The sequence below is a fragment of the Anomalospiza imberbis genome, chromosome Z, assembly GCF_031753505.1.
Source record: "Anomalospiza imberbis isolate Cuckoo-Finch-1a 21T00152 chromosome Z, ASM3175350v1, whole genome shotgun sequence".
Lineage (NCBI taxonomy): Eukaryota > Metazoa > Chordata > Aves > Passeriformes > Viduidae > Anomalospiza > Anomalospiza imberbis.
Window position 1 is genome coordinate 71,887,705 of NC_089721.1, and position 13,560 is coordinate 71,901,264.

Sequence of the window (13,560 nt, forward strand, 5' to 3'; positions counted from 1 at the left end):
TGACTGATATTTTTCATGTCTGATTTCTTCAACATACCTTCAACTTAGTCACTACAATCTTTGATGTAGAAAGAGCTTGCAGAGTGCTGTATAGAGTAATTAACATAGACTTTAAAATAGGTGGTTTAAGGTAAATTTTAATATCCCAGTGGATTTCATTAAAAGGAATATTTTCTGTTTGCTGAAATCATCCCAAAATTCCTGGTGAAAAAAGGTTTTGGTGGGGAAAAAATTAGCGTTGGGGATTAATTCCTGTCTTTTTCATTTGGTCTTTGTCTTTAATTTAAGTCCTTGTAAGATTTCAGCAACTCCACTGACTTAAGTCAGTATTTAATGTTAGCATTAATAATGCTGTATAAAGTTGAGCAATTGACAATGCAGTAAAACTGCATCTGTTAGCATTTGGATCACCCAGTTCTGAACCTGAACTTTTCCTTGCATGAATATTAACTGGAAAGTGCCACAGGGGCCATGCAAATTATTCATGAGCGTGTGTTAAATTCAGAAGGAATTTTTAACTTTAAAAACAAACACATATCTTTGACCTAAAAACTAACAGAAAGAAGTGCAACCTAAAAAAAATAGGAAAATATTTATGAAAATGTATTACTTTCATTTTAATTTTTGAGAGAGTGTTTATTGTTGCCTAAATTTGAACATTTAAAAAGAATATTCCAAGTGCTTTAAAACGGGTGAGTTTTTCTTTTTTTCTCATGAAAAGATTGAAGTTGAGTTGATTAACTACAAGCATGGAAATTTTTTTGGTTGACCCAAATAAAAAGTTTTCCACTTCTACTTAAAATACACTTTTTAAAACATATAGGTGTTGGGAAAAAAACCTAAAAAACAGGAAAACAAACAAAAAAATTATTTTTCAGGTTTTGTCCTGAACTGAGCAGTTGATGGAGAAGACAAGCTGGTAATTTATTTTCTGTTAGTGTATTTAACAGTAATGAAAATCAACCAAGTTCCAGCTCAGGCTTTCTTCACCATGTGGAGTATCTGCTGGTCATTTTCCCAGATCTCCAGGATGACACACTTAATGTATTTACCCTGAATGCTTGAGAGGAAGACTATGGAAGAAAAAAGGAAATTAATCTCTTAAATTTAGCATATGTCAATAACCATAAAATCTCAGAATGGTTTGGGTTAGAGGGGATCTTAAAGATCTCATTCCAGCCCTGCCATGGGCAGGGACATCTCCCACTGTGCCAGGCTGCTCCCAGCCCCAGTGTCCAGCCTGGCCTCGGGCACTGCCAGGGATCCAGGGGCAGCCCCAGCTGCTCTGGGCACCCTGTGCCAGGGCCTGCCCACCCTCCCAGCCAGGAATTCTTTCCCAATATCGCATCTAACCCTGTCCTCTTTCAGCTTGAAGCCATTCCCTGTGTCTTCCAGCCCAGCTGTCTCTGTGCACGCCCCATTTCTTTGCGCCTTTTTGTCAAACACAAGGCATTACTTGAACCCAGGAGCAAGGACAAAAAGCATTTTTTTTCATTGTTCTGACCTGAAACAACCCAAGTTAAAAAGCATTTCCAGCATCTCCAGTGCCAAGGAGAGCAGATTATAATAGTACTCCTTGTTTTTGTGATGGGCTGGGACGGCGCACGGTGAGACGGGAATGCGTGGAAGACTTCTAGACTCCATCCAACATCAGCTGGAAGGATTATTTCCCTCCAGCAAGGAGAGGTTTTGCCATCTGTTTGCAGAACAGAAGAGGGGAAAATCCAAAAATGAAGGGCAGATTTTTAGCACAGCACTCCAGAGCCTGGCAGCTCTTTTTTTTTTTTTTTTTTTCCTCCAAGTGGGAGGTGCTGGTTGGGAAGGGTTTTGAACTGGAGCCACAAGAAAGGGTGCTAAGCACCCCTTGGGAACCCAAAACCCTGCATTGAAAATGAATAAATGTCCTCTGAGAAATGTATGGGGAAGAGGGTGAGACATGGAAAAATCCATACGCTCAGGATGAAATAAAAACATCTTTTAAAAGAAGAAGAAAAAAAAAAAATTAGAGAGAGAAGAACTCAAAATCAATAGCCCCGACTCCTACACTAATGAAAAGTGAAGGGCATGGAGGAGCACCAGAGTGCTCACTGATGGCTGCTGTGAAAATATGTCTTTCAGGGGTGAATTCAGAGAGGCTGGTAAATTGTTAGCTTCCAGTCAACTGTTTTATTTACCAAGATAAGAGAAAAATTAGTCTAAATGATCTTCCCTGGTTCATGAAAAAAGGCCTCAATTTCTAGTTATTTTCTGAATAAAATTAAGAATTAAATGGATGGAAAATTAAGAGGAAAAATACAGCATTTCTGAGGAGATTCATACCAGGTGTATTTTTTCTATTTCCTATCACAGTCCTTTTGCCTAGTTTGCACCTTGCAAACCCATGCTCATGTGAGCAAGAGAGAGAAAAACCACCTTTTTTTACACTTGAGCACGTTTCCCGTTTGGCATTCCTCTTTGTTGAAGTACAGGTCTCAGCAAAGGAGTTTGTGTGTTCAGTAAAACCAGTGTAGGACACAGAAGTTTGTTCAAATTGGCCAAGTTTTAAAGTAAGCTTCCTTACCACTCATATTTCAGGGCAGAACAATGTATTATTTTTAAACAGCTCAGGCTTCAGCATGGCCTCTGCAGATACCCTTTGACAAATTGATATAAGGCTTATTATCACTCTTTTTAACCCCAGATCTGTTGTAATAAATTTTTGAGATTTAGATTAGGGCAGTGTTTTATTGAAACTGGGTATTACTGACACCGTTTTGCCACAGTCTACATCACACATATTTTTCAATGTACATTTTTCAATGCTAAACAATAATGGATTCAGATAGATACTTATTCTGGTTGTACTGAAGCTGAATATAAACCCAGTATTGCCTGCAAAGTTCACAGGATCTTCTTTTGTTTCTGCCCAACTAGAAAAGTTAGAAGAGAGTACTTGTGTGTCTTTTATTCCTTAAGCAGTAAATTCCAGTCTCCAAACTCCACCTGAACAATGAAAATAGTGTTTTATTCATTTAAAAATATCTTTTTTGCCTTTCTTGCACCAGGACTTGATTCTTCTCCCACACCCGTGTTCATGCTGTGCAGCTTTATGGTAGGGCATTTCCTTTGTTCCTGAATTTACAAAAAAAAAAAAAAAAAAAAAAAAAAAAAAAAAAAAAAAAACTATTAAAAACCACACATTGAACCAAAGCGGCGTGTCTCCCTGCACGGGACCCCTCCAACACCACATCCCTCGATTCATCTGCCATCTGCTCCTTTGAATTCTCCTCTCTTGGCACGATATGCAATTTAGGTTTCCTGTGATGGAGATCGTGTCATGGTATTAAAGCAGCATGCCAGCCCCCAGTCATGCTGGACAGGGTACTATAGACTTATTGTGAATAAATATAAGGAAAAAAGCAGTTAATTCTTTTGCAGGGCCTATAATGAAGCCAGTTATTTCCACCAAGAAGTGTATACCCCTGGTCCTATGCAGTTTTATTCATCATGATGTATTTTCTATGGAACTGTGGCTGTTGAGTCCTTCTCGCCTAATTTCAAACTAAAGACTTTTAATATTGGTGGCTCTGTGTTTTAAGACAAATCTTAATGGTTTTATGATAAAGTTGCTGTCTGCCTGCTGGCTTACACAGCTTCGTTGCCCAGAAAGGGTGGCAGCACAGACTTTGCAATTGGCACATTAGATAATTTGCCAAAACTCACAAAGTATTTGGGAAAGTACTGATAATTTCAGGATTCGTATTTATCCTGAAGTTTTAGGGTTTGAAAGTCTCTGGGCTTTCCTGTGTACTCACTTAACTTCCCAGTATGTGTTTCCACAAGGCAAAGTGGACAGTCTGGGTGCAGTTGCCTGGCAGCAGGCCAGCTGGTTGAAGTTATTTTGGGGTTAAAAATGGCAAATACTGTGACTGAAAGCTCACACATTAAGATTAGTGAACGATATTACAGGACTGAATAGAGATGGTGTTTATTTGTCTTAACTGCTGTTTTCTCATCTGTTTTTGGGGCATTTTTATGGCCTTTTGAATCCTTTTTTTATGCTGCTGGATGTTGTACATCGAATATTTTCAGGTGGTGTGGTACAGATAAAATACCACATGAAGAGACCTAATCCAGCCTCCTGGACCAGCCCAGGGCCAGCAAGCATTCTGTGAACATCTGAGTGGGCTTTTATTGCATTTTTTGTTTTCTCCCCCAGGTGGGAGAATAGCCATAAAATAAAAAGTATTTTCACCATTATGGCTTTGCAGTGCGGTATGTGATGCTATTTTAAAATTCTGCATTCACATAAGAACAGGTAGTAAAATTTCCCTTAAAACACACAAAACAACCAAGTGAAACAGCGTCAGGCAAGTGACTGAAATATGAAAAGATGAAATTGTTTGTCTTGAAAGGCAAAGCTTTCTATCTGTGACTGTGGGGATTCCCAGGTAGGTTTTTGCATCCACAGTAACAGATGCTAGCAGGTACCTTCTTCTATAACTGCATTTTACAGCCTTTTTTTAGCATTTTATTTTTAAGATTATTCATTTGGTTACTGGAGAGTGCTCTTTGACACTTAAAGAAGCAAAGACTTATTTGCACATTGATTTGCAGCTTTATCCACTTTTACCTTTTTGGCTACACTTATTTTTTGGGCACCAGAGTGCCAGGGGCACCTTCTCATTACATTTCCTGCTCTTTTGGAACATTCACATATTCTCAAATCTGCATATGGCATCGTGTGTGTGTGTGTGTGTGTGTGTGTGTGTGTGTAAAACTGTGTGATATTTCAGGCCATGGCAGACTACTCCTGGTTTCAGAATTAAAATTTTCAGTAGTGTTGTGCCTTTGGCAGCACTGGAATCCTTGGCAAGAACTGGGGCTGACTAAGAACTCAAGAATTGCTTTAAAACTTAATTTCTTTGCACTGTTTTCCATAAGAAAGATCATCCTGAAAAATACCTGGGCACTCCTGCCTTGCTCTAGAGAGGTGTAAATGTGAAGGCACTTAAAAAAATATCATTATCTAATCTTGTCTTCTATAAATTGTAGTATTTCATATAATAATTTTTTTTACATATTTAAACATATTCTCCTTCAGCACTGATAGCCCTGGTGATTGGTATAAAAGGAAGACCAGTGAGAATGGATTAGATGCTTTTATTGGAATTTCCAAGACTGTCATTTTAAGACATTAGCATTCTAGATTTTAATAGTACACAGCATTTTGCTCAGACACCCACTTTTTTATTAGAATACGTTTTTCTTGAAGTAAAACAATGAAGAAAGAATAAGTTTTTTTCATAGATTTTAAGTGCTTAAATTGATGTAAACCTGTGGAAAGTGATGCATCTCCTTTACCAAGTGCCAAGGGCCATTTCTGGGCTTTCTTAATTAATATATTTGTTTTCCATCGAACATCTGTCACCCAAGCAGAGTTCCATTAGTTCATGGAGAGTTATCTCTGCCATGCACTGGTGAGGGGCCTGGTGTGTTCCTTCTGGCTTTGTTTGTGTTCATTTCTGTTTGTTCTGTTGTGCCTCTCTTGTCTGCTTGTTTGGGGTGTTTGTAGCACTTTTTCGGGATTTTTTTAATGATTTGTTTTTGTCTTTTTCTCGTGAATGAGTGCAAAACCAGCTTGGCCAGCTGAAGCAGGAAGGAGGCAAATGCTGCTCCAAGGGCCTGTGGATGCTGAATTCTGTCAGATGTGGAGAGGGGGAAGAAACAGGATTCTTAGGCACATGTTTTCAGCGAAACATCTGTAGCATTAAAATCACATTCCTAATGACTACAGCTGAGATTTTGGGAAGTCAGTCAGTCTTCCTTGCACACAGGTCCTCTGAGACCCCTGAGATTGATGCTGAGCAGACTATAATTTATTTTTGATGCTGCATTCAGAAAAATGTTATTTTCTCTTGGAGCTTACTGTTCCTTTGGATAATTTTGTGGACTTTTTCTACAGATTTTCCATAGGGATAATGCTATATATATATATATATATATCTAATTTTATTCCTTTGTATACGAGTCTAACATTTTATTTGAATGTTAAAAAAAAAATCACATTAATATAAACTTAACACAAGCTTTAATATAATGCAAAGCTAGAGTTATGTGTCATAAGATATAACATTGCATAGCAGGCTGTTACACTATATCTGCCTAAACCAAGATATTTATGCTTCAAAATTCAGATTTTTTTTTCCTAGACCTGTCAAGGTTTCTACCATAGTAACAGAAATAATCAGGAGTCTGGTGTAGATATTCAGATACTATCCAAGCATTGCCTTTCTGCATTTTCTCTCTTAAGCTAATGCTGGATGACGTGTCACTTGATACAAGCTTTCCAAACCTGCCTGTGTCTTCTTGGCTTTTTTTTTTTTTATCCCACTTATGTCATGCAGTATTATTTCCCTCTAAGAAAATCAAAATTAAATTTTCCCAAGTGAACGTCAGATTTTTTTTCTGAAGAAGATAAAATCCAACATCTCTCCTGCCATATATCTTATTGTGTTTTGTCAATGATGCACTAAAAGGGGAAGAAATGCGTTGTGAGAAATGCTTTAAACCTGTAAGGTAATTTACAGCTTAAGGTCATGCAGTGCTGGTATCAAACCATGACTTGGGGATGCCTGTGACTTTTTGGGGCCCTTTTTTTAGTTAAATTTCTGGCTCGTCTGTGGCAGTCAGAAGGAGGACTCCAGGCTGATGGAGACCCACCACCCACAGCAGTGAGTCACCAGCTTCTGCCAGCCCAGCTGAGCAAGGCAACTCCATCTTAACCCCTCTCCACTCCTCTGAAACCAGCAAAGAGTAAATTACAGATAATTACCCTGGGGATGAGTCACTATATAAACAGATTTTTAAAATATCTGAGTTTTAAATCACTGCTGGTGGAAAAAAAAAAGGTGGTGTCGTGTAGGAAATTTTTGGTGTGGTGATTTAGTGCATTTCCTTAAGAAGTGGAAAGCAGAGTGCTGATACTGCATTTGAGCTGGTATGATAAAGCAAAAGTAGATGTATTCTTTGAGTACTCAAGATCTTATTGAAGGCCCTTTTTTTTAAACATGGCTTATTAATCTAAAGGGAGGTAAAAATATCCCGTCACAAAAAGCAAGAGATTAAGTTAAATTTTTCCTGAAGTCTGTTTGAATTGTGAAAAAGTTCATAACTGCATTTTCATCTCCATTTTTAATACCCATCTTTAATTTCTGTCTAGGATTAAGAAATACAGTATTGACAAGTAGAATTAGGTCTTTTTGCAAAAGCAGTTCTCACTAACTCTAAGTGAGACAGGAGAAGAACATAGTCTATTCCTGGATGAGCTTAAACCAGCAATCAAATAGCCAAGATTAATTAAATAAACAGAAAAGTAACATTATTGGCATAGCTATCTTGGCATCTGAGTGATATATTCAGATGAGATTCAGCCTGTTTTATTTAGATGTGTACCTAAGTGCAGAGTGGTCCCTCTGCAACAACCATCAGAGTAGCAACAGAATCCAGCTTTGAATTGCTAATGCTGCCATTCATCCTGATAATTAAGTCTCAGAATATTATTCAAATAGCAGTCTGAAGGAAACGGTTACTGGAATAAATATTCCTTGTATAATTGGACAATTTTGTTTAACCAGTTTTAAAGCAGAGTCTCCGGTACTTTGAATTATTTTTCATTCAAGCAGCAGTAGAGCTGGAAGCTGATATGGATTTGGGGCATTTGTAAAATTTTGACTTCCTGCTTTCATGTTCTGTTCTGTCTGTGTAGCTGTCTCTTCCACTGGTACCCTGAGAAATTGCAACCTACTTTATTGATTTCATTTTTAGCTTGTTTATTTACTTCAGATTCTGTTTTTATATGATTTAAATATTCCAAATATTCTGGTCTGGGGGCTTGTTGTTGTTGTTTTTGTAGGGTTTGAGGAATCAGGGTTCTTTGGATTTTTTTTTTGATTGGTTGGTTGGCTCCTTTGGTTTTTGTGGGGTTTTTTTTGTGTGTGTTTATAATCAGCTTTCATGTTCTTAAATTAATGATTTAACTGATTAGTTCAAGTTAAAAACAGTAGTGTGGTATTTTCCCTCTGTTCTTTCAGTACCTTGAAATCCTCTACTACCACAAACACATCTTATTTAAATTTAGTTTAAGTAGTAAAAGAACATGTTAAAGCCTGATGTGATCTTTACATATGTACACTGCATAATGGATTAATCTAGTTTTGAAACACGCATTCAAACATTAAAAATAAGGAGTTACAGAAGGCAAGGCTCTGCTAAGTACCACGTTTAGGCCATTTTAAATTATGTCTGACATAATGTTATGGGTTTTTTTTTCTGTGTAGCCTTCTTCAGGTTTTGTCTGAATGCCAAACTTTAGAAATAAAAATCACCTGTTTACCTCCAAAGACTGTGGTTAGAGACAAGATGGCTGGCTGGTACTTGAGAGAGTAATTCATTATTTCCTCTCGAATAGATTTGACAGTCCCCAAAAGGACACCATGCTGCCCTGCAATTAGGAATAACTGATGTGTTCAGCACTGGTTGCTGCATACAATTGCATACAGAATATTGTGCTGAATTAACCAAGGTTTATGCCCCTCTCAGTTGCACTTGGTGTCTGTTGACATTTTTCTTTTTTTTTGGCCAAGAAAAGGGAAGGTCTCCCTGCCCCTCTCCTAGAGTTTTTCCCTGCATAAAACATGAGGTGGCAGCAAAAGGAAAAAAAAAAAAAATGTCAGTTTACCAAGCGTGGTGGTGGTCTTTGAGGAAATGTTTGAAATTTTTAACCATGCCATGTGCAAGCTCTGTCAGGATGGATCAATGGATGAAGGAGTGTTGTCTGAGATTGTTCTGCAAGAAATCAAAACAGGAGGAGCTTCCATTCCAAGTGGCAGCAGACAGTCGTTAAAAGAGAAAAAGTAAAAGTATGGATACACGTGTTTAATGTCTCAAGGGGGCCTCTATATCACCTTTATGGAGAGTTCCCTCACTTCTGGGTTCCTTTTACGGTATCCAAGTGAGAAACACTTGAATTCAGCTTTTACTGTCATCCAAAAGTTTTTCAAGGCTGTGAAGAGACCATTTTTGTGATGCATGTGTATATAAACCACACTGACTAAAAGAAGAGAAAGAATTAGGTCACTGATGTACTTTTAAAATGCACTTTTGCTGGGAATATGTCTGTTTCCTTCTTTTGAATGTGAGGGTAATAGATAGTCCAGAGCTTTTTGATGGTAACTTAAGGCAATTTAATAGTTATCTGTCAACAAAAGGGAGAGGTGAAGACAGGATTTTTATTGCTTTTCCCAGAAAAATAAACATCTGGAATGGAGAGCCCAGTGGGTAACTGTGTCCCTGACAGACACACATGCACACACAACCCACCCCAAAACTGCCACTTTGGCTCCCTAACTGCTCAATTTCCGAATCAGCAATTCCCACCAGGCTGGCAAGAATCTGAGTGGAACAGAAGGGGTGGAGGATTATGAGAATAAAGTTTTTTGTTCTAGTTGTTTTTATGTTAAGAAAATGTAAATAATACAACCATTAGCATTACGTGGATTTCTTCATTTGTGTTTTTTTTTCTCTTTTTCTCTCTCTCTTTCCCTTCCTTCCTCTTCCCATTCTCTGTCCCTGCCTCCCTCCCCACTCCTGACACCTTTTTGCACAGCCTCCATTGAAGAGGACCCAACTTCAGCAGGTATGAATTATTTACATTACATCTGCGTTGTGGTAACCGTTCCTTGAGGGCTGCCTTTACTAAAACCATTTTAGCCTGTTTCATTTTGTGTATGACTTGGTAAATATCACAGGTGGGACCTATCCTTTTCTATCCCCCCTTCTGTTTTTCTCCTTCTCCTCAACTTGAAGTCAGTAGGAAACATAATCCTCCTGTAGCATTTAAAAATATCAGTGGCATGCTCCTTCCTTCTTCCATGCTTAAGCTGACATGTCAAGCTTCAGATAACAAAATTATTCAATTAGGAGCTGAAAAAAAAAATCAGTGATTTTTTTTTTTTTTATGTTAGATTTTTCTCTGACTTTATGCTGGCAAAACAGTCAGCCGAATGATGCCCCAAAACTGACATCCTTTAAAAATCTGGGAGCAAGTAGTGAAGGAAGGGAAAAGAAAGGCAGCAGATGCAGAAGCATTGTGCTCAAAGAAAACATCCTCCAAACGATGGCTGGGGTATCTGCTCAGAGAACTTTTATTTCCATTGACAAGCTGCCAAGCAGTGAGAATGGTTACCATCACAGTCATAAAAATTAGTTTAGGAGCTCCCAGAGAGACACAAACGCATCGTGTTTATTTTATTGTGAAGATTAAGTATTTCTAATTAATTGGCAATCCATTAGCTGGGGAGTATTTAAAGAAAAAAGAAGACAGTGTACCAGAGAAGAATGCCACTGAGCAGACTAACATATTTGAAATGGCACTGAGTTGTACAAACTCAGCGAGCTAAAACATCAAATAAATGGGGAATCACTTTATAGTGGCTTGTTAAAAGAAGGAAAGGCCTCCAGAGGAGCAAAAGAGAAAAGGTGAGGAAAGTGAATGAAGAGAGGAAGATGGCAAGGAAGGATTGAACACTGTTTACAACGCTAACCTACAGCTTGGGAGCAATATAAGTAATTAGGATACAGCAGAGAATAATAAATGAAAGGACAGAGAACAAAGCCAAGAGCAGAATGTGAGAGAGGGAGAGTAGTTGAGACTAGAACTGAATACAGAAAGAAGCAAAAGGGAGCTTTAAACATGAATGTGGCAGCAAAATGAGCAGGTCGGAGGACAGAGATGAGAAATAGCACTGCAAAGGAGAGAAAAAAGAGGAATTTGGGGGAAAAATGTAGAGTACTTACACACCCCCATGGACCATGCATTCTAATTACTAAACATCAACTTTCAACTCTCCATTTCTTGAGAGATCTGTCTTGGAATCTTGTAGTTTTCATGGAAAGTGTTTCAGCAAAAACCTACTGCAGCCATTCAACAGAAACATTAGAAAAGGATGGGGTTTTTCACTTAGGAAAAAACAATACCCCGAGCCTTTTTCCCTTTAGGGAAATGGTTTAAATACACACATTTTTTGAGAACATCTCCCAAAAATCATGGCCTCCCTCTCTGAACACCACTGTTGCTTTTGTGAGAGCCCCTAACTGTGATCTGGCCAAGCTGGTACATCAGCTGAAAATGTTCAAGTGGAGGGAAGAGGAATTTATAACGCACCCACGTTGGCTGCACTACAGATATGATTTATACTAAGAGAGAAATCCATGTATAAAGTGCAATCTAACATTAATTTCTATCTTAAAACTTTAGAAGCAATGCCAGCTCTTCAGATGCTCCATAATTTATAGTTCATATTGATTTTGCTGTAAGATACGACCAGATGTTGCTGTTTTGAAAGTAGCAGATTAGTTCTGCACTCTTACAGGATAGTTTTAATACAACTTATTCCTCAGATTGTATTGGCATTTCTAAAACTGTGGGTTCTGCTTAAAGCAGATTCCCTTCCCTCAGGGTAGGAATGCCGCCGTGCAGCTTGGAAGTTGCAGGGGTGCAGAAAAATAAATAGAAACTGCATCCAAAACCTCATGCACCCACCTAGAGCCTTTCAGCAGTTTGTGCCTGGTAGAGGCAGTTTTATCCAATACCACATTTTGCTCTTTTCCACAAAAAATAGTGCAGCAAGTTTTCTCCAGTTCATGACATTTATCTAATAATTATTCATACACATAGTATTTTTCCAACAAATGCCTTCACTTATGAAACAACATGAGGTAGGATAAAGTGCAGCTAATATTTTTAGTAAGACTATAAACGTTTTTTCCACATTTTATGAAAATTACAAACTTTTAATTGACCTGTGATCAAGACCAAAGCTAAAACTTCCTTTCCTGTTTAACCAAAGGGATGAAACACTGCTATTTCCCATACTCTGCTTTTTGGGACAGGGTCTAGCTGCTCTGACAATGCCATCTGTGCGGAATCCTGCAGAAGCAAACTTTTAAAATTTAAAATTTAGCTTTGAGTGCTGTAACCATTGAGTTGAAGATTATTAATCCTGTAGTAATAAGTGCCCTGAAGTTCTCTCTTTATAGAAATGATATTTCACTGGAGTTCCTTCAGTTTCAGAATGCTTCAGGCTAATTATGAACTCTAATCATAACCCCATGTTTTTCACCCAAGTTGCTTTATAAGGAAAGATAAACCAAGGAGTTTTTCCAGGTACTCCTCACAGTTTCAACAAAGTTTTCCTTAGCAATGCCTCTGGGTAAGCATTGTTCTAGATCTATTTTTTCTTTCCAGTTAAATACCTATGATTTTATTTCATTGTGGACATCTTAACACTATTTTGAGTCACTTAGCCGTATTTCTTCATTTGTTTTGATTTCAAATCAAACCGAATAAAATAATTTAATAAAATTATTATTAAATTAAATAATTATTGAATAAAGCTACGAAAATCTCAGGAAAATTCTCTCTTTTCCGCGTGTTTTTATCCCATCCATATGTGGCATGAGTTTTGGAAAGCTGTTTATTGAGCTGGGAGGAGACTCCTTTGTTGGCAACTATTTTTAAATGCCTAATGTACCAGGAAACTCCTGCTGGATGCCCTGCTGTTTGAAGTTTTTCATCCCAAAAGGGTTTCCCCATGGTTTTATGGATTCCCCTCCACGTCTCCTCAAGGAGCCTGGAGTAGTTTCTACAATTATTAAAGAGTAATTCTTCCAACACCTGGTGAGACAGAGCACAGCAGTTTGTTCACTTGTCTGTCTCTACACAGTGGTTTTGGCTGAGGTAACAAATGCATCTCCTTTGAGATCATCACTTAGCTGGAGACATTCCTTTCCTCTGCCACTGATTTATTTTTAATTTTTTTTTTTTTAATCGTAATACTTTAGGAAACAAGGCATTTTCATCTTTGCATCCCATCTATATAACATATGCAAACACATTTAGAGTTTCATGGTAAGGAAAGCTCTTTTACAGGGTGAGTTTTGCTATTGTCTTATTTAAGTTTAAGCGTTGTAGAGATTAAAGATTCACAGCATGGCAGGGCCTCCTTCTTCAAAGACATTACTAAAAAATAATCCCTTCAACAACCTTGTGGCAGAGAATGTAAGCTGCATTGAATATTTGTGTATCTAAGGAAAATTATATTACCCTTCCAAAATTCCATGTTATATCTAAACCATTCCCTGTTTATTTAGAATTTCGACTTATATAAAAGTTATTTTAGCAAGTTTTTCCTAAAGAAGTAAATAACATAGGGGGAAAAAATCACTTTTCAGAAAGAATAAAAGTTGAAAATGCTTTCTCAAATGAGACTTCTGCTGTAAAAATCTATATAATTAAGTTTATTTCATTAAAGGAAATTAAGGGAATTTTAGAAAATAATTACAATGGAAGACCAAAGGTTCCAGGATGAAAGTTGTGCTAGACATAATAATTACAGTTATAAAACAGTCGTGAGAAATAGAGATCTAAAACTATTGAGAGTTTACCCTTACTTACTTACCCATTACCATTACTCTAGGAGCATGGTATTAAGCAATACCTGAAATCTAAATTCCAGAATA

General features: G+C 37.6%; 1 protein-coding gene across 1 annotated transcript in view; it reads left to right on the top strand.

The window, feature by feature from the left end:
* The window catches only part of EDIL3 (EGF like repeats and discoidin domains 3), a 234,431-nt gene that overhangs the window by 87,651 nt on the left and 133,220 nt on the right, over positions 1 to 13,560 (top strand). The window contains exon 3 of the mRNA XM_068176120.1: positions 9,647 to 9,676. Within this exon, the coding sequence (XP_068032221.1) occupies positions 9,647 to 9,676 (30 nt within the window). The remainder of the gene's footprint in view (positions 1 to 9,646; positions 9,677 to 13,560) is intronic.